This window comes from Nomascus leucogenys, unplaced genomic scaffold, assembly GCF_006542625.1.
Source record: "Nomascus leucogenys isolate Asia unplaced genomic scaffold, Asia_NLE_v1 Super-Scaffold_3019, whole genome shotgun sequence".
NCBI classification, from domain to species: Eukaryota; Metazoa; Chordata; class Mammalia; order Primates; family Hylobatidae; genus Nomascus; species Nomascus leucogenys.
Window position 1 is genome coordinate 1741885 of NW_022095789.1, and position 24811 is coordinate 1766695.

General features: G+C 52.3%; 1 protein-coding gene across 1 annotated transcript in view; it reads right to left on the bottom strand.

Annotated features, from left to right (window-relative positions):
• Positions 1–24811, bottom strand: part of COL23A1 (collagen type XXIII alpha 1 chain) — a 348083-nt gene that overhangs the window by 39688 nt on the left and 283584 nt on the right. The window contains exons 4-5 of the mRNA XM_030808513.1: positions 14659–14666; positions 12603–12629 (exon numbers count right to left, since the gene is read on the bottom strand). Of these exons, the coding sequence (XP_030664373.1) occupies positions 12603–12629; positions 14659–14666 (35 nt within the window). The remainder of the gene's footprint in view (positions 1–12602; positions 12630–14658; positions 14667–24811) is intronic.

Below are 24811 nucleotides of genomic sequence, written 5' to 3' on the forward strand. Positions count from 1 at the left end.
TACCTTTTCCCTACTCTTTCAGAGCCTGCACACCAGTGAAACTACAAAGTCAGCTGGTCTGAAGGATCTCGTGGGAGCTGATTCACGGGAGTGCAGTCTCCACATCCTGCTGATTTCAGCCCCCCGGCCCTGACCGATCAATGACCCCAATTTTCCAGCCCCTCACCCTCCATGATCCCCTAAAACACCCTGGCCCAGAACTCCTCAGGGGGATGGATTTGAGGGTCTCCTCCATCTCCTTGCTGGGTGCCCTGCAATCCTTAAACTCTTTCTCTGCAACAAACCCTGCTGTCTCAGTGTAATTGGCCTGGTACTAACGCAGCGGGCATTTGAACCTGGTGGTCCTATAACCGTGTGGCTAAAGAGGGGAGGTTTCCTGGTGAAGTACATTCGGGATGTGGAGTATGGTGGCTCCATCCCTGGAGTGTCGTGATGCTCATCTGCCAGGAAAAGCCTGTGCTGACTGTCTTGCTCTATGTCAGGGAAAGGTCCAGGGCTGGCCCTGTCCTCCTGACTGTGGCCCAGCGCTCCCCAAGATCGGCTCCAGCATCTGCTGAACTGAACCAAACAAATAAGCTGGCCGCGTTTAGATGTAGACAGGAGTAAATGCTCAAATCGGCCAGAGCTGGGTGCCTGTCTTGCTTTCTGGCTGTAATTAATGCTGACGGCTCCTGTCAGGGAATGGAGCCCTCAAAATGCACTAGGACAAGGCCCCTGGAAGAAGGGCTTACCAGGATTATCAGGCCAGGGCCTAGTAATTATGCCCCAGATGTTGACAATTCATCAAATTACAAGGCTGGTGGGGCCTGAGGTCCCAGCCTGGGAAGTGCACATTCCTGTGTGAAGGTTCCCTGAGCCTCCTCCCAGCTCTCATTAGAGCCGGCTGGTGGATGAGGGGTGGGTGGGCAGCCCCCTTCAGGGCAGGTCAGCACCATATGGTTCTGATTTCTCAGCCTAGGCTCTTTGTACACACATGGGCTGCAGCAAGACTGTCCAGGGCTTAGCAATTTCCCAAACTCAAATTCTTCGTGCTAGGGAAGGGAAGAGAAGACCCTCCAAGTTAGGTTCAGCCCAGCTGTTGCTGGTGCCCTGAGGGTGGCACAATGTTGCTCCTGGATCACTTCGTCCTGGGACCTAGGGCATTTTGTAGAGTGGGCTCTGTAGTGACCTATGCACCTCAACTCAGCAAACTGTAGGAGCTTCAGCTGGGTGGGGTCCCAAGAGCTTGCACCAAGGTCAGAGACTTGCCCCTCACGTGCTCCTCGGCCTTGCTTGGGCTGCTGCCCTCTGTGCTGCCCATCTGTAATGTGAGGGGCTGGAATTGGGCAATGTCTTTCCTGGAGCCAGGTTTTATTTGATCCGTGCAGTTAAAAGAACCCCGACTGGGCATAACGGCTCATGCCTGTAATCCCAGCACTTTGGAAGGTCAAGGTAGGAGAATCGCTTGGGCTCAGGAGTTTAAGACCAGCCTGGGCAACACAGTGAGACCCCATCTCTAAAAAACAAAGTTAGGTGTGGTGGCACATGTCTGTAGTTCCAGCTACTTAGGAGGCTGAGGCAGGAGGATTGCTTAAACCCTGGAGGTTGAGGCTGCAGTGAGCTATGATGGCACCACTACACTCCAGCCTGGGTGACAGAGTGAGACTTTGTCTCAAACAAACAAAAAAACAAAGAACCCCAAACCAAATGAATTTGTCACATTTAAAAATTGCAACCTTTTACATAAACGTCCAGAGTTTGGGCTCTTCTTGAAAAGCTGGGAGATCTCGCAGACCCTGGCCCACAGGCTCCACCCTTCCCTGCGGTCTCACGCCTCGCCCGCTGCCCATGACAAGGTAACTCGCCAGCTCTGCAGGGCATCTGATTTGTAACCCTCGGCCTAGAAAGCCTCCCAGGGCCCTTTCAGCTCTATGATGCTGTGAGGCTGTGAAACCAGCTGGCTTCTATTCTGGGGAGAGGGCCTGCTCGGTGATGCCTGAGTGTGCTGGAAGTAATTACACGTATGTCCATGTCACACATCATGGCTAGCAGAGGCAGTGTTTACAGCGCAGTGCCTTTGAACCGATCCCAAAATACCTGTTGAAATGACACATTTGCCCATGACTGGTGGGGAGGGACATGATTACCCTGTCAGGTATCAGACAATACTGTTCCTCATTAGTGTGGCAGAGAGGAAAGAGCTTGACTCCCGCAGGCTGAGGGAGGATAGAGGATTGGGCCGGCAGGCCGGGATGTGTCTGACTGAGCTGCCTGGGCCACCAGCTCAGGCACAGCCGGCTGTTCTGGTGGAAGGAAGTCTGGGGGAACACACCATCAGCTCCTTTTGGTGCCAGCCATGGATGGGGTGGAAATCTGGAGTAGGGAGCAGCAGCTGACCGGAAGTGTGACCGTCACAGAAGGGTGACCGCCACAGCGTGGCCAAACTCCACGAGGCAGTCTAGAGGGAGACAGCGTGACCAGGACAGCTCGCGGCACACCCTGAAGCTGCAGTCACTCTGCCTCGCCCTGTGGCCCCTGGACCATGCCCAGGCCAGGCTCTGCCCTCCTGCCCCACCCTTGGGGCATGGTTGGTTTCCTGGCCTCCCTGAGAGCTGCCCCCTAGGCTGTGGGGTGGGCTCTCCTTGGTTTCCACAGACAGTTGTCACCCACTGGTAAAGAATTGGTTGAAACCCTTAAAAATGCAAAGGTTTTTTATAGCATTTGGATTTCCAGCTTCTCTGGAAATGTTGGAAGATGTGGTAGTGGTGACTGCATGTGCGGAACTGCACCCTGATGGGGCGGGTGCCCCCGATTCACCCCAGGCCCTGCCGTTTTCTCTGCTCTCCTGCGCCCAACCAGCCTCACCTATTTTCTCACTTGCCGGCCGCTGCAAGCGTCGGTGAGCCCGTGAGCCTGCAATTCTAGCTCAGGTCCATCTCTCCAGTCCTCCCATCCTCCTGGGCCAGCCTCCGCCAGGCTCCCTGCCTCCTGCCCCACATACCCATCCTTCCTGCACAGTGAAGGAGCAGGGCACATCCTGATGATGATGTCCTGCCCCGTAGACCTTGGAGTGAGCTGCTGAGTTTCCCTGGAGCCCGTTTCCTCCTCTGGAAACTGAGTGTGTTGCGGATGGAATGGCTCCCTGGATCTGGGCTCACAGCGGGCAGCAGAGGAAAGGTGGGTTGATGAGAGTAGCTGTGATGCGCTGCGCCAGCCCTGGGGCAAATGAAGCCAGGGGACAGAGTGGAGCTGAAGCAATGTGGGCCCTTCCCTCCCTGTCTAGATGTCACTGGCCCTGACCACAGGCCGGCCAGGCAGGAGCCTCATCATCCCCATTTCACAGATGAAGATCTGGAGCTCAGAGAGGCCAGGACACCAGCCCAAAGCTTTGCTCGAGCCCTGTGCCCTTCCTGCTGACTGCCCCTCCCCTGGCTGCTGTAGCACCTGGCACACCCTCACCCACTGCCCTCAGGGCAAAGCTGTACCCCCGGCCTGGCATTCAAGGGCAACCTCTTCCTCCTGAATGCCTCCTTCCAGACTCATGTGTCACCTCCTCTGAGAAGCCTTCCTCAGCTCCCACCCCCTCCAGTTTCTCACTTATGGACTCATTGCTCTGTCTTCCTGCCACCTCTCCTCCCACAGTGACCAGCCACAAGGCTCCAGTGCCTACCACAGATGCCCTTCCTGACTGGAGAATGTGCAGCCTTGGCTCACACACCCCTGGTGATGTGGAACTCTCTGCTCCCCGGGCAGACTGAGGGGTTTGCAAAGATTTTGTTTAAGCCTGGTCCTTCTCAGGCTAGACCCTCCACCTTGCAGCGCCTGGCTCAATTGTGCCCAGAACCTCTACGTGGCTGGGAAGATGAGGCCGCAGGCTCCAGCCCGGGGAGGGCTCTCAGCTTGGCTGGGTGGGGCTGTAGGCCCCTTTGTCCAGCCACCCAGGGTGGAACTCCAGAGTGGACAAGAGATGGCCAATTCCTCAAGGCTGGGTGCTCCCGGGCCACGGGCTTCTCACCTCCCGCTACGCCCTTACCATCCCGGCCCATCTTGGGTGCACCCTCTCTCTGGATGTTCCCTCCGAAACTCCCCACTGATCAGCATCCTCTTCACCTTCTCACTTCGACTCACACCTCCCTTTCTCCAGGAGGTGCCCCTGACCCCGACCAGGGCAGGTCTGGGTTACAGGAGCTCCGCTTCCTAGCCCTGGCCACGAGGCATAGTGAAGCTGGAATTTGTGGGAGATTTTGTTCTGTCTCCCACTCAACCACAGGCTCCAAGTGGGGAGGGACCCCTGGATGTGTTTCCTGCTACTGTATCCCAAATGCCGAAGCGCCTCGTACATAACGAGAACACAGTAAATACCCACTGAATGGATCAACAACGGTGAAGGGAACGATTCTCAGAATGATCGTCCATCCTGCTGGCTCTCGTGCCCGGCCAGGGAACACTAGAGGGCGCGCTTGACCTGCTGAAGGCTGCCTCCAGCCCTGGCGGACTCTTGCGCTGGACTCCTGCCCTTGGGCCACAGCCTGGGCGATCAGCCAGAACGCTGGCCATTGAGGACTCAGGCCCTAAAGGGGCGCCTTCAGCCTCACAGGCTCCCCTGGCTGGCATCAGTAACGGTCAGAGCAGCGGGAACGGTCCCTGAACCCAGTCCGTGTCCCCAACTCTGAAGCTCTCCTGGGGTCATCTCCTTGGCTCCCCCAACAGCTGAAGGGGCTGAGGCTTGGCGGGGCTAGGGACGTGCCTGAAGCCACACGGACTATAGACCCCTGGGACCATTCTGTCTCCACTGCATGGGCTGGACATCGTGCCGGCCCTGAGTCCTGGTGGGGGGCAGCTTCACACCCAAATCACTGCTTTCTCTTTAGTCTATTTGCTTTGAAGACCTGGGCTTGGCTCAGTGACCCTGTGCAGGTCTGTGAACATCTTCTTCCATGTGATGGGGCGAGGATGCTGTGGGGCTGGCCTGTTGCCAGGGGAAGCGGGAGGGGGTTCCTGCCAGTGACCACGCTGCAAACATATCACAGACAAAATAGCAAAGCGCAGGACCAACCCCCTCTGCTGGGCCCCCTACACTGCTGTCCCTGCTAAGTCACCTCCCATAGCTGGGTGTGGACAGGAGGTACCTGGGCTGCTGCCAGGAGGATGCAAAAAACTGCAGCAGATACAGGAGGCATCTGGGAGCCGAGGGCGCAGCAGCAGCTTGGGCCCTGCTGACCTGGGGTGGCTGCCTCCTGTGAATGGGCTGCCCCACATGGGGCACTCATGGGGACACTGGGGACAGCGTTGGACCAAGACAAGAGGCTGGACGCAAGAGACTCAGGGCCCTGGGGAGAACGGCCAGCATGGTGGCCCTGATTGCATCTCCCTGAGGTTCCAGTCTGCATGCCATTATCAGGGACTCTGGAGTCGGCTTTCATCCAGTCCCAGCTCCACTAGAATCTGGGGACTGTGGGGCAGCACTGTAGGGGTCTGACAGAAATGAGATGGAGGATGTTGAAATCTAAAAACAGATGAATTTGGGATATTTCAGATAAATCATTTAACTGATTACATTTTTATAATCAAAGCTGTTTTTGAACTACAAGAGTGCAAGAGAGCGTGTGAACGTGCGGTGCTCCGTGGGCCTTTTTTGTTCACTTGATTAATTCCAAACCGTCCATCCGAGTTCTTCATTTCAAAATTGGTCCCAGGCCGAGGCCCGTCTCACAGACCACATTTCAGCCCAGAGCTCTCGCAGTCCCCTGGGGCCTCGGCTGTTGCTGCTCCCAGGACTGAGGCGGGAGACAAAGTGCAGTCACTGCTCTCTCGACTCCAGAGGGGCTTGGGCACGGCGCTCCGGAGCCCAGGAGGTGCCGTGTGTGTGGTTCTGGGTCTGTTCAGAGCTGACCTGCAGTGCCTGCCAGCCCTCGTTTCTCAGTTAGTCATTCAGGCTTCACCAGCAAATTAGTGCAACCGCCTCCTACCCACACCCCTTCCTCCAGTTTCTGCCCTGTAGCCAGGGAGGCCTTTTCTACTTTTTAATAATTAATTGATTGATTTAAAATTTTATTTTTTAAAACAGACGGGGATTCGGCCAGGATCGACAGCTCATGCCTGTAATCCTAGCACTTTGGGAGGCCGAGGTGGTCAGATTGCCTGAGCTCAGGAGTTGGAGACCAGCCTGTGCAACATGGCAAAACCCCATGTCTATTAAAAACACAAAAAAATCAGCCAGGCATGGTGGTGCGCGCCTGTAATCCTAGCTACTTGGGAGGCTGAGGCACGAGAATCACTTGAACCCAGGAGGTGAAGGTTGCAGTGAGCCAAGATCATGCCACTGCACTCCAGGCCTGGGCGACAGAGCAAGACACTGTCTCTAAAAAAAAAGAGATGGAGTTTTGTCATATTGCCCAGGCTGAGCATGCCCTGCTCCGTTCACCTGCTCCCCTGCAGGGACACCCTGCACAGTGAAACAGAACTGGACGTTTCATTACCAGGGGAAGATTTAGAAATTCTTCCTGATTTCTAATAATGGCTATGACACGGAGGTACGAATGAGGACTAGGAGAGGAGGTGAAATGAAGCAATGGACTTTTAAGTTTAAGTTAGACTTACTTTTTGTTTTTCTTTTTTCGGAAAGCTGGTAAGCACCCTAACAATTTGATACCGGGGTGGGATATAGCAGTTGGGAAGGGAGCAGCAGGACTGGATACAGACAGTATGAGCAGGAGAAACCAAACATCCACTCCAAGTGTGTGCTTCTTGGGGTGGTCTGAGAAGCACTCTCCTGCCAACACACAGAGCATCCTGGCCCTGGCCCTGCTACCGTAGACAGCTTGAGAGGCCGGCTGGTTGGTGTGAGGGAGTGGGGTCACACAGCCTGGGTGCTAATCCAGGCTTTGGCATGCAAACAGACCGTGTGTCTCAGCTGAGTCCTGTCACCCTCTGAGCTCAGATTTCTCATCTGTCAGGTAGGGCTGAAACCACCAGCCTCCCATGGTGAGACGGCATGCATGAGTCTGCACCCAACAAGCACTCAATACTTGCACCTGCTTCCCTGGCACATTGGAAGGGCTTTGGGAGATGAAGGGTGACCGTCTTTTCTTCTCTGTTCCCAAAGGAAGCACCATGAGGGGGAGATCTCCAACCCTTTGGCAGTCTATCTCTTTTTTCTTCTTTTCTTTTTTTTTTTTTCTTGAGACATTGTGTCACTCTGCTCTGTCACCCAGGTTGGAGTGCAGTGGTGTGATCTCGGCCCACTGCAACCTCTGCCTCCTGGGTTCAAGCAATTCTCTTGCCTCAGCCCCCCCAAGTAGCTGGGACTACAGGCATGTACCACCACACCCAGCTAGTTTTTGTATTTTTTTGTTTTTTTGTAGAGACAGGGTTTCACCGCGTTGGCCAGGCTGATCTCGAACTCCTGTCCTCAAGTGATCCATCCGCCTTGGCCTCCAAAAGTGCTGGGATTACAGGCATGAGCCACTGCGCCCGGCCGGGACAAGTCATTTCTGTAAACACAGAGTCAAGTTCCATCCCCCAGCCCTTGCCTCTGTCTTGGTTCTACTTGGTGCAGCTCTGGGAGCTTCTTTGGCTTCACCTTCTATCGTTTCCCTGTCACCTGCTCACTCACTCCTGCCACACTGACCTTGAGTGTACCTGAACACACAAAGCTTGCTCCAACTTCATGACCTGTGCACTTGTTTTTTCCTCTGCCGGGATCTCCCCCAAGATCTCTGGAGCTTTTTCATCATTTAAATCTCACTTCAAGGTTACTTTCCTCAAGAACCTTCTGATTATTTAATCCAAAATATACCTGTCCATTCACCCAGCCAACACTCTCATCACATCCTTGTTTTATTCTCTTTTAAGTACACTAAATGATATCTAAGAAATGTTTAAATAGCTTTCTGAATGTGCAAAACAAACCAGAAAGTCACTAAAGCTTAATGTTAAGAGTTAAGACAAACTACCAAAGAAGAGGAAGAGCAAACATTGTGACATTGTAAATAGGAGATGATGAGAAAGTCTAATGTTTTCTGTGTAAAAGTCAAAGTTCAGGCAAGATTAAGCCCTGCACGAGTGACAGATGGTTTCATCTTAGTCAGAAGCCACAGTTTAGAGAAGGAAAAAGGACTTGTGATAAACAAGATACCTCCAGGAAGATGACATTGAGCTTCTAATTATTCATTCCTCTCTATCCCAGGGCAAACTCCCGTTCCCATATGGTTCTCTAAAGACTGTGACTGGGCCTGATCCATCTTTGTGCCACCCCAGTGCCCAGGCCAGGGTATGACACCCACCAGATTTGTTGAACACAGACAAGCCTCCTATTTCTGAGATGGCAAAATCACTTTATCAACATAAGTACTGATTACTACCCCAAAATGCAAGAGTGCTGTGCCTAGGGCTCCTCTGAAGGCCCAACCTTTGATTCACAATGTTCTGAGTTAAGAATTATCCCTATGCTGTTGATTCCATGACGTCTTCTGTCCCTGGACCAGCTGGGATCCAAAAGCTCTTAAACACGGGTGATTTCCTCTTTAAACTCTATGCCTGCAATTCCAACCTTTACCACGAGGTGACAGGATTACACAAACCTTATCAAAACTAGTTTAATCTCTGACTACTTCTAATTAAAATATGCCCTAAATTAAAACAATATTCATACATATATGCATATATTTTAAAACTCATATTGGCATAGTTTTAAAAGTATAATACCCACAGTTGGCCAGCATTTGGGGAAATAGACAGCATTTATTCATTGTTGGTGGGAATGTAAATTAGTACAGTCTCCTGGAGGGCAATTTGGCAATACACATCAAAAACCTTAAATATGTGCAAACCCTTTGGTGCAGCAATTCCACTTTTAATCATTTATTCTAAGGAGATAATCATGGAAATAAGCTATATTTATTCCCAGGATGTTGACTGTAAGGGTGAAAAATTGTCAATATAAATAATTTAACTTTGAGACTAGTTAAATAAATGATATATCAGATCAAATACAATGTAGCCATTACATTCTCTAAGGATTTTTAATGATGTGGAAAAGTCTCATGCTATATTTAGTGAAAAAAATAGTACAAAAAAGTATGTCCAATGTAACTGTATTTTAGATTATGAGACTGACGTGCTGCCTACTGCGCTAAGAAGGCACTTGTAATTCTATTTTTAAAGCAATAAATACAAAAGCAAACTTGGATATAAGAAATACTAGAACAACCACCACGATTAGAGGACTTACCTGTGAGTGGTAGAATTAGAGATGCTTTTTCCTTGTGTTTTTCTCTGTTGTCCAAATGTTTTACAACAAACATGCTTTTTGTTGTAATCGGAAGAGGCTGGTAATGAATCCTTGGGAGCAGAGAGGACAGGCCAGCCTCTGTACATGGAGGGCATGGACGGGGCGAGCCAGGCCCTTGTCGGCTCTGACTTCCGCAGGTCCACAACCTGCCCCACAGATGTGGGTGGCCCCTATGCCCCGTGTCCTCCAGCCACTCCTATCAGGTCCACATGTGGACCTGGTTTCAGCTGAGGGAGGCGGCCTGAGTTAATCCAGAAAAGCACTGACAGTCTCCACCAGCGCCCCCTGCCAGACTCTATCCTTGCTCTTAGAAAGTGATAAGATACTGGCACAAAGAGAAAAAAAGTAAGTCCTCCCTGAGGCTGGTCCTGAAGTTTACTAAGCTACAAAAAAAAAAAAAAAAGACAAAAACCAAACAACATAAAAACAAACCAAAAAAAACCCCTTTTTCTAAAACCGACCATTCTCAAAGTTTTTTCTTTCCAAATATTGCAAATTTATACTGAGTAGATTGGAATGATTTCTGAAACCATCTTTTCTTCTATTGAGACTGTCAACGATAAAGAAAGACAGCGATATTTATGGAAGGGCTGCCACACACAGGACCGGACACGGCCTCCGTGTCTCACACTCAGTTAACCCCCGCTCTGCAGGTGTGATCTCCCCAGGCCCAAGAGGGCCAGTAGCCTGCCCAAGTCCACACAGGTGACTGACTCAAAGCCATGGTGATCCTCTGCACATGAGGGGCCTCTGAGGTGGCCCAGGCCCTTCAGCACGAGGCAGTCACCCCAGCCTCTGGGACGACCACATGCAGCCATCTGCAAATATACCCCAGGCTGAGAGCCGGGCAGAGCCCTCCTGTCCTCCACAGGCCAAGAGATAGGAATTTCCGCGCAGGACTGGGCCCTAGGAGCCTGCAGAAGGTCCTCCCCTTCCTCGAATGGGGAAGCCGAGCGGGGTGTCTGCCCCACCCTGTGGGTCTCACGGAAGGAATGGCCCGGGTGGCGGGGTGAGAATGAGCATAGCTGGTCTTGATACTGGTGCTGGCCACATGAACGCCCTGAATCCAGCCCACCCGGGGAAGACGCCTGCCTCTGTGTGGAAATGGGGGTCTGCGTGTAAGCTGGGGCTGGGTGACCTCAGGAAGAAGGCCATCACGGGCTGTGACACCAGCTTCCTGGAGACTTTGACAGGGTCCCCTCACCCCTCACCAGGCCCAGCCTGCTCAGGCTTCCCAGCGATTGGGGAGCTGCTGGTAGGACCAGGGGCACGGCTGCCAGAGCTGCCTACACACAGCAAGTGGGGGCTTGCTGGACCCCAGCTCTCCTCCTTCCAAGAAAGCTCCCAGCGTCAAGCCTGAGGGACACCTGCGGGGCTCCACACACATCCATCTCTCCGTTCCCAGCCCCGACAGTCACAGCGCCCCTTCTCCAGGCCAGGCCCAGGTGTGAGGGAGCCCGATGCCACCCCCACACTCAACTTCATCTTTAATTCCCGACAGTCCTGTCATGGCCCCAGGGACAGCAGCCCCGGGTTTGCCCTGACTCGTGTTCTGGGTGCTCTGAGCCAAGGGGCTTTCCTTTCCCAAGGCTTCACAGCGAGTAAGCTGCAGAGATGAGAATCATGCCCAGCTATGCCCAGCTACTTAATCTACACCCAGCCTCCTGCCTGTCGGCCACAGGGCCAGCTTCCCACCCCACCCAACTGCGTCCTGGGAGGAAGGAGTGAGGGAGAAGAGGCTTCTGTGGGACGCAGACCCTGGCACCTGCTCTGGTGTGGCTGAGAACAAGCCCCCTGCCCCTCCCCAGGGTCAGCAGGCAACATCCTCTCTGATGCTCGAGGCTGGTGGGGAATGGACCACTGGGTCACTTTGCTCAGAGGAAACAATGGAGAAGAAGGGGAGGAGACCGCTCACCCACTGCCCACCCTCTCCCCTCTGGACCTGTGAATACAGAGTAACCTGGGGTGAAGGGAACTGGGTCATGCCAGGAGTGCTTCTGTTAGTCTCCGGTCCTCCTGAGCTGGTACCGGTACAGCAAATAATGCCAAGACTCAGGGCTGAACTTTCCAGTGAAAGCCTGTGCTTCCCCAAGACGCTGGACGCCCAAAGGTCTGGGCTGCCGTGCGCAGGAGACAGGAGCCTGACCCCTGCCCAATCAGAAGAGCAGCTGGGGACTGCGGCAGGGCCCTAACCCCAGGTGCGCCATGGGATGAGGGTGGGTCCCAGCTGGTTTTCACATTTCATTCTTACTTCCGCAGAGTCTGAGAGGCCAGGCTGCTCGTTGCTGGGGAAGCTGCCCCGACTGCCTGGGAGATGCCAAACTTGACTCAGCCCAGCACGGGGCCACTCTGGCATGAAGTCAACGTTCCCCAGAGTTACCACCAAGTCCTGGAGGGCTGGGTTTGTGACACATTTTGTGCCTTCATCTCTGCATTCACAGAGCAGGATATTAAAGCTCAGAGAAGGTGAGCGCCTTCTCTAAGGTCACTTGGCCAAGAGGAAGCAGAGTGGACCCACATCAAGTCTCCCTGGTGCTGGGGCTGGACTCCTCTCCTCCACTGCAGGACCAGGGGCCACCGCTCTCTATTGCCGGCCGTCCTGACTGCACAGATCTGCCCCGAATCAGCCAGCATTTCCCTCCCTGCATCTTCCTGCCCTGGAGGCACAGAACAAATCTGCCCCTCCCTTGACGGCTCTGCCAATCTCTTCTTCTGCTGGGGTCCCCCTGCTCTTTCTGACATCCCAGGACCTCCAGATGCCGCTGCCACGACCCTCGACCCCCGCGCAGAACCTGACAGCGGCACAGCAACACTGCATCTTGCTGCTGACGTGCTGCTCACTTGGCCTGGGCTAGGACATCTATTCCAAGAATGCACTAACTTTTGGGTTAATTTTAAGAGATCTGCCAAGGGATGACACCACAGCCAAACCAGCCAGTCTCCTGTTATGGAGTGATGACAAGGAGCGGTGGCTGGGACAGGGAGTCCTCCGCCCACTGGGAAGAGGCCCAGCCCTCCAGTGGAGCACGCCACAGTGCAGGGGCTGGACTGTTAGCTCTTGGCTGGGCTTACTGAAGAAGCAGTGGTAGGTGGATTCAGTGCCACCCAGACACCTGCTCGAGGTGCTCTGCCTTGCCTCCAGGGCAGTCCTGGAGATCTGTGCAGCCTTTACCTCCCCGGAGCTCATGCTAATCCCCTCCACAGAAAGATCACGGCTGCTGAGGAGCAGAGGAGGAGACAGGAGCGCAGACAGAGTTAAATCAAGGCTCAGGGAGAGAATATTGGTTTAAGAGAAAAGGGCAAAGAGAGCAAAAAATAAATGACAAATTACCGGGTAGCCATCTCGTCCTGATTGCCCCTGTGGTAATTAATATGTCATTAATAATCAGACTTTCGGCAGAAACCATATGGCAACACTTAGAGCTCAATCAGGGCCCAGCCCCCAACCCGCCCCCTGACAGCTGGTTGGTGACTTGCTCTGCAGGGGGAGGACTCAAGGGCTCCAGGGGTCTTGGGGGCAGAGCAGCCCTTTCCTGCCTCAGAGGGCCAGGCTGGAGGGACCAGGAGCCTCAGGGCTTCATCAGGGCCCCAGGCACAGTCGCATGTGTGTCCTCCCCATGCTGGCCGGGCATAGGGTAAATGCCATGTGGGGACATGGGGTTCTGGAGGGTGGAGCCACAGCCACATGACCCAACCACGAACTGAAAATCCTCCTTGAACTGGGCCTGCAGAGAGGCCTGGAAGAGAGCCTGTTTCCTCTCAGTTGCCACTGGGATGGGGTGAACCAAGAAACAGAGCCTTAGAAGCCAGGAATATGGGGGGTGTTCACTGTGGCTGGATGCTTCTCTGCCCCCTAGTTCCGGACCCTGGAGCAGTGACCACCCTGCCTGTGTTCCACACTTGGGCACCCATCTCCCAGGTCAGACCCTTCCAGGTTGCAGCTTGAGAATTTCTGCATTTGTTTAATTCATTTAATATTTTAACTGCCAAGTTAAAAAAAAAAACAAAACACTCTATAGCCCCCGGCGTTAGGTACTTCAGCAAGTTCACACACGCTATCCTCCCTGAGACAGCCAGGAAGAACTCAGCTGTCAAACATCGCCTGAAGCCAGTAAATCAACACAATCCTGCTGGCTTGCTTGGCTCACAGTGGGGCTACATGCACCGAGAAGCCCAGATTCCGAAGGGCGCTGATCGGGAAACAAATCATGGTACATGGAAGTAAAAAATAAAATGGCTCATCTGAAAGGAATTCCTTGAGAAGGTTGATTTTGGCTCTGGCTGACTGTCAGTGTGCTTCTTGAGTGGATTAATTGGGATTCACCGGGCTCTGAGAAACTGACAGCATGAATCAAAGGCAGGCGCATCCTTTGCCCTGGAGAATGAATGGGATTTCTAGGGCCACTTGCAATCCCCTGCATTCAAAGCTGCCTCTGGCCGGCCAAGAGAAGTTCAAGGGAGCCGCCCAGTGCTTCCCTCATACCCTTCACACCCCTCACAAATGCAGTGACATTTTCCTCCTGCTCCAGTGCAACGCCCTCACCAGCCAGGTGTGCTCACAAGGTCTCAGCTGTCTGATCCACATTCTGGCAAAGAAGAAAAATGAACCCCAGGGTCTAGTGGTCAAGCCCGACTTATTTCCGGGACAACTGCCCCTGGGACTACAGCCCTTTCTGCCAAAGCACGGGACACTGAAGCGTTTAGAAACATCAACTGTCACAGAGCATTTTAAAACTATGGGCGTGGTGCTAGCATTTCTGTGTACCATGGTGAGCCCAAGATTTGGCGACGAACAGCCAGGCTTATGCGCTGGCTCTCTTGCTAGGAAAATGGTCACAGAACGTTCCAGTGAACAGGTCAAGCCTGTGGAATTCTGTGCCTGCATTCATCTACAAATTAAAATATAACATGACTCCTGTTATGACTGATTTTTTCCCCCCAAACATATGAGTTTTTTGTTTTTGTTTTTGAGGCGGAGTCTTGTTCTGTCTGTTGCCCAGGCTGGAGTGCAGTGGTGCAATCTCGACTCACTGCAACCTCTGCCTCCTGGGTTCAAGCCATTTTTCGTGCCTCGATTTCCCGAGTAGCTGGGGTTACAGGCACCCGCCACCACGCCTGGCTAATTTTTGTATTTTTAGTAGAGACGAGGTCTCACTATGTTGGCCAGGCTGGTCTCGAACTCCTGACCTCAAGTGATCTGTCCACCTTGGCCTCCAAAAGCGCTGGGATTCCAGGTGTGAGCCACCGCACCTGGCCACTTTTTAATAGGACTGATTTTTTTTTGAGGACACACCTCCCTAACCAAAATTATGTTCATGGAATTGCAACAGAGAGAGAACCAAACATCTTATCTTTCAGAAGCAGACAGCACAGTCCAGGACACTTACTGGAGGACCTGCAAAACACAAGCAGAGAAGCCACAGTCAGCGTGGAAGGCAGAGTCCCCTTGCCTATCCTCAGCATGGCTCCTGGCCACCTCTCCCTGGAAGGCTTTGATGCTGCCATGGCTGTTTCCTGCCACGGCCTGAAGCTGGGGGCAGAGCAGAAGGAGCACCTTTGCCCTTGGAGGGGCCGGGATGGTCACAGGGGTGGTGGTGACAATTCCCATACGCATGGGTGCATGCATTCATGTCACCAGGTGGCTCTGGGTTCCGGCACTGAGTAGGAATCGGAACTTGTTCCTACTTAAAGGACGAGCTCTGGTGCTCCTGAGTGATGGTTTGTTTGTATTGAGGGCAGACTGGGGGAGCACACATTTTGGACAGAGAGAATACTGGCAGGAATGGCAAATGGGTGTGGCTGAACAGGCTTGTTGGGGGAGGGGGCTCCTGCTGCCCAGCTCCAGGGTTAGAAATGCATGAGGAGGAGCAGGGCCTGGGGCTGCGGCTGAGGCTTGCTACCAGACGAGGGCTCACAGAGAACCCCTTACGAGGCCCACAGGGGCTTCACCTCACAGCTTGCAAAGCATGTTGCGTACTCATTATTGCATTTGACCTTCCCAACCATCTTTTGTGAGAGGTCTGATGAACATCTCCATCGGACAGCTGGTAACGCAGAGGCTCACAGAGCAGCCACTTGTGTGGGCCCACATCGTTGATTGGGGTGGAGCGAGCACATGCTGGATGGAAGGAGGTCTCCCAACTCTACCAACCCTAGGCTCTGTGCACTAAGCCACACAGCTGCCAAACCAGACCCCCAACCTCACTCGAGAATGAGGCCACACCGGGAGGCAGCACCCGGCAGTCAGCGGCCAGCACGATTCATACGTCCCAACTATGAGCCAGGAGTCATGGGGGTAACTAACGGGACCACTAGTGAGTGCAAGAGGCAAGAGCCCTGACTCATGAATGCTGACTCATAAATGCTGACTAAGCAGACAGATCCTTAAGAGGACATTACACAGGGAGAGGCCAGGCTGAGTCCAGAGGGTGAGAAAAGAGGAGGGAGGAGTGTTGCAGAGATGGACAAGCTCAGAACATGCCAAGATCATGGGCTTTGGAGGAGCCAGAAGTGAAGGCTGCTGCAGCAGAGGGAGGGCCGGAGAAGGCAGGGCCAGCCAAGCCCGGGGGTTTGTTTCCATGTCATGGTCTCGGGGGCTTGGTTCTAAGGGTGAAGGGGAGTCAGCAAAGGGTTCTGCAAGGAGGAGCAATGGGGAGGGACAAGAATGCACCTGGAGATGCGCTGACGTGTCCCCATGCAGGTGCTGGTGGGTGAGGGGGGAGTGGAGAGTCAGAAGACGTTAGTCAGGGGAGAGATGGGGCTCACACGGTAGTGGTGCATAGAGGAAGGAGAGAGATGACAAGAATTTTTGGCTTGGAACACTGATGTACTCATCCCAGAATGATGACATGGGGGACAGTGCTTTCCCCAAGTCTAGATCAGGGCGGAGCAGAGCAAGATGCTGGCAACTTGGACATCCCATTGAGCTGACTCCTGTCAGCCAATGACCTTGATTCCTATTTTCCAAAGCAAACAAAAGCTGCTGGATAGGTTCGCCATCGCCTTTCCAACACTGGTTGTATACATCTGTGCCTGTACCTGTGCCTGGACCTGCACCTCAGCCTGTGCCTGCATCTGTACCTCCCCCGTGCCTGCACCTGCATCTGCAACTATGCCTATACCTGTACCTGCCTTTCCACCTGCACCTCCCTCTCGATCTGTTCCTGCACCAGCACTTGCACCTGTGCCCACACCTGCTCCTGCACCTGCCCTCCTCTCCATGCCTTCAGGTTAACTCGGAAGAATTGACCCACCTTCAATTAGGCCACTGTCCCCTCTGTATTGCCCAGAGCCTGGCTCCATCCTCGGTCCCTCTGGATCTTAGCCACACTTGCCCTCTCACGCAAGTCCTGCCCAACAGCTCTGAAACATGCTCTAATTCCTCGGCTGGCAAAGCCATCCCTTGGTCGCACACCCCCTTCTATTCCTGCACTTTCTCTGCTCTCTCCCTCACAGCAAGAAATAGTGGGAGGTGGCTTTAGAGGGGCAATGAGGTGGGGCAGTTGGGTAGGGCCTTGAGCAGAGAGAGGGTGAGACTTGGCTCATATTTTAAAGATCCCCGTGTGGGGTGGCAGGGGTAGAACCCGGAGGCTACTGCATGCTGCAGTAGGAGAGAGGACAGTGGCTCACAGCTGGCGGTGGCAGTGGAAGTGGTGGATGTGGTTGGGTTCTGGATTGATTCCGACAGCACAGCCAAGAGGATTTCCCTAGTTTTGGCTTCAGCAACTGGAAGGATGGGGCTGCCGTCAACAGAGGTGGGGAGATAGTAATGGGGCAGGCTTGGCTGAAGGGGTCAGAAGCTTGGCACACGTGGCACTGCTGGAAGTTAAAGAGAAGATCAAGAAGTTCTGGAAGCGAAGCAGAGAAAGTGTCTCAGGAGGGAGCAATCGCCTGTGCACAGGATGAAGTAATTGCCCTGCTGATGGGTCAAGTAAGAAGACCAGGAACTGGACGTAGCAATGCAGAGGCATGTCCAGGGAGTGACAGGAGGGGGTCTGATGGGAGAGGGCTTCAGAGAGAAGGGGGTTGAGGGATGTGGAGAGGGCTTCAGAGAGAAGGGGGTTGAGGGATGGGAGAGGGTTTCAGAGAGAAGGGGGCTGAGGGATGGGAGAGGGCTTCAGAGAGAAGGGGGTGAGGGATGGGAGAGGTTCAGAAGAAGGGGGCTGAGGGATGGGAGAGGGCTTCAGAGAGAAGGGGGTTGGGGATGGGGGGGGGGGGGGGGGGGGGGGGGGGGGGGGGGGGGGGGAGGGGGGGTGAGGGATGGGAGAGGGCTTCAGAGAGAAGGGGGTTGAGGGATGGGAGAGGGCTTCAGAGAGAAGGGGTTGAGGGATGGGAGAGGGCTTCAGAGAGAAGGGGGTTGAGGGATGGGAGAGGGTTCAGAGAGAAGGGAGAGGGGGGGTTGAGGGATGTGGACAGCGGGTGCTTTTGAGGAGCTCTGCTGCAAAGGGGAGGAAGTGAACAGTTGCTTTGTGGGAGTGGGGCCTGGAGATGGGTATTCTTTAGGATGAGAGACATGGCCACGTGTTTGTGGGATGAGAGTGGTCCAGCAGAGAGAGAGGATTCGGCGTGGGGGAGGAGGGGAGATTCCTGGAGCAACGTCCTTGAGGAGGTGAGAAGGGCTGGCTCCTGGCGCTGGCACAGATGGGGGCCTGGACAGTCCATCTGTGGAGATGGCAGGAGGAAGAGTGCCTGGTGCTGCTAGGCATGTGCCATGGAGGTGGGAGTTCAGGCAAGTTCTTTTCTGATCATGCCAACTCTCCCAGTGAAGCAGGAAGCGAGGCCGTCAGCCTCAGGTGATGATGGTGCAGGAGGTGTTCGGGGACTGAGCGGAAGAGGCTGAGTGGATTGGACGATGGGGCCTCAGCCAGGTGGCAGAAAGGGCCTCGGGGGCTGGGGGCGTTTCTCTCCAGCTGGGTAATCTGCACGCACTGGAGTGGAGCATGTGGAGGGGACTGGGTTCAGTCTGGGGTGAGGCTTTTGCTGAGTAAGAACGAGGGAGGAGAGAGGAGCAGGGAGGTCTGGCATGGGGCAGCCGGCAGGATTCCAGCTAGAGGGACAAGGGGCAAGGGGCTGGGATCCATGGATCTGAAGGCTGGAGATGGAAGGGTTGTGGGGGTCAGGGAGAGGGAATGGGCTGGAATTTGTGAACTGAGAATTTGTGGATGCTGCATTTATATCGGGCAAGACCTCTGGAGGGAGAGGCTGTGGTCAGAGGAGGCCAAGCCTATCAGAGGAAAGGAGGCCACGGAGTCCAGAGGCCAGGCTGTGTAAGGGGCTTCTATGTGGCTATCAGGATTCATAGGAATTCACCCAGAAGTACTGTGGGAGAGAGGGCTGGTGACCCAGGGGCTGGAACCGACTAGCAATGAGGTGGGTGCACCTGGGATCAGAGATGGCTTCAAGAATGACACCCCGTCACCACCCCAGTCTCCCATTCTGGGGCCAGGGTCATATTTCTCAAAATGCAGATCTGATCCTGACACTTCCCTCCTCACTGTCTTGTTCCTAAGACAAAGGCCCGAACCCAGTGGTGCCTTCCACGTGGTGATCTGCCTCCCCAGATCACTACCGAGCTCCCTCCCCAGTGCCCCACACCTGAGCCTTTGGAAACAGTAGGGGGGCATGTGTTATAACCACTAGTTATCACGAAAAAATGAAATTAGATCCCTGCCTCAGCATCAACCAGGATGAATTCCAAAAGGATCAATGATTTTACATGTTAAGAAAACCATAAAAATCCTAGAAGAAAACGTGAGAACATTCCTTTCCAGCCTTGGAGAGGGCAGACTTTTCCAGCTATGGTTCATAATCCAGAAGCCATAAAAGAGAGGGTCCGATCCAACCACAGAAACCCAAAAAATGTCTGCAAGGCAAAAAGCCTTGGAAGCAAAGTCAAAGGCCAACCTAGGCCGTGTGCGGTGGCTCACGCCTATAATCCCAGCACTTTGGGAGGCTGAGGCAGGCAGATCACTTGAGGTCAGGAGTTTGAGATCAGCCTGGCCAACATGGTGAAACCCTGTCTTTATTAAAAATACAACAAAACAAAACAAAACAAAAAACAAAAAACTAAAAAACCAATTAGCCGGGTGTGCTGGCGTGTGCTTGTGATCCCAGTCACTTGGGAGGCTGAGGCAGGACAATTGCTTGAACCTGGGAGGCAGAGGTTGCAGTGGGCCGAGATCACACCACTGCACCCCGGCCTCAGTGACAGAGTGAGACTCTGGCTCAAAAACAAAGCCAACCTGGGAAACATACATCTAACTCATGTCACAAAGGCTAGATATTTTGACCTACAAACATTCCTACAAAACATCTCTCAAAACATCAGCAACCTAGTAGAAACAAGATATCCAAAGATATGAATGAAGAGATCACAGGACAGAAAATACAAATAGCCCTGAAATATCTGGATTATGAACGAGGATTAACTTTTGTAGCTACAAGTGCTAATCTTCATTCATAATAAAAGAAATGAAGGTTAAAATTACAATATCAGATTAAAAAATTTAAAAAATATCTCATGACCTACTGTGTGAAGGGCAATGAGGACAGTCACCTCACACACTGGTGAGAGGATAAATTGGAACCTTCTCTCTAGAGAGTGATCTGGCAATACTTACTAAGATTTAAAATGCATGTGCCAATTGCCACAGCAATTATCCTCCTAGAAATGTATTCTGCAGCTATGTTAACACATATGTAAAAGGATGGGGTATAAAAACAGTCCTCATCACAGAAGTGTTGAGATAGTAAAAGTATTAGAAATGGCACAGATGGAACTGATTAAATAGAGGATGGGTGCAGCTGCAAATGGAATACTATGCAGCCATGAAAAAAGGTAATGTTCGTAAGTTCTGATATGGAACTATCTCCAGGGTGTATTGCTGCATTTTAAAAGGGTATAGAATGGCATGTAGTAAAAATGATCTGTAGACTTCTGTTTGTATAAACAGGGCATCTCTAGGTGTGGGTGCAAGGAAGTGGTCATCAGGGTTGCTTCTGAGTAGGGGGGCCGAATGGCCAGAGGGCAGGAGCAGCAGGGAGACTGACCTCTCACCCTGGGCTCTTTCACACCATTGGATATTTGTGTATAGCTCACTGAGTCAAAAGCGTCAACACCCTTGAACTTGACAGTGGCTGGAGAAAGCTCTGTCTTTGTCTGCTCCTCCCAGCTTTTGCTGCCTTTCCTCACACTCATGTCCAAGCTGCCTCCAGGGAAGCTCAGGCTGGGATTATTATTCTGAGAGCCTGAGGTCCTGAGAGCAGAGCACTGGGGACTGGCGTGAGGTGCAGCCCAGATGAGATGAAGGAGGGGCTGTAAGAGTAACCATCACTCCCTCGCTGAGCACTCCTCATGCACCGGCAGCTCCACTGAATGCATTCCCCAGACCATTTCATGTAACCCCTGCTGCAACCTCACTAGGTGCATTTTACAGATGAGGAAACTGAGGCCCAGAAAGGCTACCATGCCCAGGGTCATGTCCTGTTCTGACCTGGGGCAGACAGAGGTGAGATACGCACTTCATGACCCCCGTGGATCCCACGCAGGGGCTGCTGGGAAGGCACTTTCATCCGTGGTACGACCCAGGCCCCCTTTCTCGGCCACGTCATTTTTCTTCCTACCACAGAAAGAGCTCTAATGTGTACTGAGCTTCCCCAGAGGTCCCCGGGAGGGTGTGTGGTGTGTCTGAATCACCCGGCTGGTGAGGCAGTAGTCCAGCCAGAGGCAGTCCCGTAGGACCCTAAACCCATGGCACCATCCATGGTCTCCAGAGGGGGTGGCAGAGTGGGAACGGCAGCATTCTGGAGACTGATCTCATTGCTCGTGGGACAGGCCACCTCAAGCTCATCTACAAGACTTTAAAACACACTGCCCACCACTTCTCTTGGGCCCTACTGGCACCATGTCACCAGGCTATCATTGCTTCATGCCAGCAGCAGCGTCACAGCCTCCTAATCCGACTCCTTCTCCTGGGCACCCAACCCCACCAGCCAGAGGGGCATTTACAAAATGCCCAACCCCTTTCCAGGGCTTCCCACGGCACATGGAATGAAATCCCAACTCCTGGCCCAGCCTTCCTGCATGGCCCAGTCCTTGCCAGTCTCCAATGCCCTTGGGCACGATGCTCTGCTCCACCCTTTCCTCTCAGTTCCCCAAGCTGCCAGCTCCCTTCAGCCTTAGACATTCACATCGGCTGTGTTCCTGCAGCCGGCATGGCATAGCTCCATTGCCACTGCCTTGGACAAACCTTCCACAACTGTGACATCCAAAGATGTCAAAGACAAGGCCAGGCATGGTGGCTCATGCCTGTAATCCCAGCACTTTGGGAGGCCGAGGTAGGTGGATCACCTGAGGTCAGGAGTTCAAGACCAGCCTGGCCAACATGGCAAAAACCCGTCTATACTAAAACAAATATTAGCTGGGTGTGGTGGCGGGCATCTGTAATCCCAGCTACTCAGGAGGCTGAGGCAGAAGAATTGCTTGAACCTGGGAGGCAGATGTTGCAGTGAGCCGAGATCAGGCCACTGCACTCCAGCCTGGGCAACAGAGTGAGACTCTGTCTCAAAAAAACAGACAAAAAACAGAGATGTCAAAGACAAAGATGTCTCCTCACCCTTCCCCCATTGGTTTCCATCATCTTTTCCTGGTTATTTCCTTCCACGCACTGTTGCCATCGGTAGTGGTTATTTACTTGTGGGTCGAGGACTGTTTCTGTCAGCCCCCGGCAAGGCACTTCCCTAAGAGGGACCACATCCCTGGGATCACATCTGCCCAGTTCATGCTGTCGCCTTGCTGCCCAGATCGGAGCTGGGCAGGCACAAGCACTTAGTCAGCATGTGCCGAATGGATGAGGGCTGGAAAGGGCAAGAGCGCCTGGAGACTGTCGCGTCTTCGGAGCCCTCTGCACTTGACTTCTTGTACTAGGTTTGTACTGTGGCTGCCACAGCCTCTGGAGATGGACCGTATGGCCTGCAGCAAGCTGGGCATCCAAGAGTGATGGATGCGACAGAGGGGTTGGTCCAGGCCAGCCAGGGGTTCCTGCTTAGAAAGTGAGCTGGCTGCAGGGCTTCCAGGTGACCACATGGTGGTGCCCCGAGGCCCAGCCCTTCTGCGCACGGCCTTCAAACATGTGTTCCACTGACTTTGCTGTCAAATGTGGGAGCAATTCAGTAAGAGCCAGATGACCTGGGAAATAAGTGAAAGCATCTGATGAAGTAGAAGGTTTGATGATTCTGGGGCCTCTTAGGCTGAATGGATGTGGCCCAAGAGAGTTCCTCAAACTGGGAACCTTGCCCATTCACACCTCGGCGTTAAGAGCAGGTGGGCAAGCTGCTTGCTGTGTTACCAGGTAAGCAGAGGTGCGTGGTGGTCTTGAGAGCCCCCGATGCCCACCTTCAGCTCTTAGCCCCCCTGGGAACAGTCATGTCTCCAGTGTTTCCCAAAGGGTGTGTCCAGCCTTCATGAAATGCAAACAGGGAGGAGTATTTCCCATAGCCTGGCAGGGGCCAGGCCCACACACCAGGAGGTGAGGGCTGGCTTCAGTGGCGTGAGGCTGCCAGGGTCACTGTCCCTGCCCCACATCTGCTCCTGTTGCCCCTGGACTCCTCACTTCCCCTCTGCCTGTGACCTGCTCTCCCTGGTCCTGACTGAGCCTCTCTTCCTCTCCCATTCAGCCAGCTCAGGTAAGATGCTGTGCGCTGGCTCCCAGCTCTCGGAAGCCTGAACCCATCCCCAGAATAAAGACAACAACCTTCAGGGACTTTTCCCTAAAGGAGCAGAGAGGGCCAGGCTAGTCTCGAACTCCTGACCTCAAGCAATTCACCTGCATTGGCCTCCCAAAGTGCTAGGATTACAGGTGTGAGCCACCATGCCCGGCCTCATTTTCTAGTTGTTAAGATGGGAAGTTAGGCTATTGATTTGCCTCTAAAATCCTTACAATAAAACATAGGAATAAATCTTCATGGTCTTGAGTTACGTAATTGTTTCTTAGATATGACACCAAAAGCACAAATTACAGAAGAAAAAATTGATAGATTGGACTTCACCAAAATTAAACTGGGGAAAAATGAAATTATATATGTATCTCAAACCAAATATAAAAAATCAATTCCATATAGATTAAGGATTCAAAAGTAAAATGTAAAAATTCAGAAAAAATATGAAAGAGTATCTTTTTTCACTCGAGGTTGGCAAAAATTTATTTTTTCTTCAACTTTTAAGTTCAGGGGCACATGTGCCAGATGTAGATTCTTAGAATATTCTATACATGAGATCATGCCATCTGCAAATAGAGATAGTTTTACTTCTTTTCCCATATTAATGTCTTTAATGTCTCCTTTTTGCTTAATTGTCCTGGCTAAAGCCTTCAACACAATGTTAAACAGAAGTAGCAGGAGTGAACATCCTTGTCACGTTCCTGATATTAGGGGTAAACCATTCAGTCTTTCACCTTTAAGTATGCTATTAGTTAGCTGTGGGTTTTTCATAGATGCCATTTATCAAGTTGAGGAAGGTTTTTTTAAATCCTTGATTTGTTGAGTGGATTTTTATTTACTTATTTAATGATGGAGTCTTGCTCTGTCACCCAGGCTGGAGTGCAATGGCGTGATCTCAGCTCACTGCAACTTTGCCTCCCAGGTTCAAGCGATTCTCCTGCCTTGGCCTCCCAAGTAGCTATGACTACAGGCAGGGACCATCACACCCAGCTAATTTTTGTATTTTTAGTAGAGACGGGGTTTCACCATGTTGGCCAGGCTGGTCTCGAACTCTTGACCTCAAGTGATTTGCCCGCCTTGGCCTCCCAAAGTGCTGGGATTACAAAGTGAGCCATTGTGCCTAGCCTGAGTCGGTTTTTTTAAATAACGAAAAGTTGTGGATTTCATCAAATGCTTTATCTGCATTTACCGAGACGATCATGTGGTTTTATCTCTTATTCAATAATATGATGTACTGCATTGATTGATTTTGGGTGTTAAACCAACATTGCATTTTTGGGTTAAATCCCACTTGGTTTATAATTCTTTTGCTGGATTCCTTTGCTTGTATTGTTGAGGACTTTTATGTCTGTGTTCATAAAAGACATTGGTCTATAGTTTCTTTTTTTGTGATGTCTTTGTCTAGTTTTGGTATCAGAGTTAATCTTGCTTCAGAATGAGTTGAGAAGTGTTCTCTCCATTTCTATTTTTTAAAGGGTTTGTGAAAGTTTGTTATTAATTCTTCTTTAAGTGTTTTTTAGAATTCATCAGTGAAGCCATCTGATTCTGGGCTTTTCTTTGTAAGAAGTTTTTCGATCACTGATTGAATCTTTCTCTTTGTTACAGGTCTATTCAGATATTTGACTTCTTCTTGAGTCAGTTTTGGCAGCTGTGTCTTTCTAGGAATGTGTCCATTTCACCTTTGCTATCTAATTTGTAGGCATACAATTGTTACTAGTGTTTCCTTTTAATCCTTTTTGTTTTTTCCTAGCTGCGGTATCCAGGTGGCTCGGGCCTGCTTTGAACACCCTAATTTTTTCAAAGCAATTCCATTATTCCTTCCTT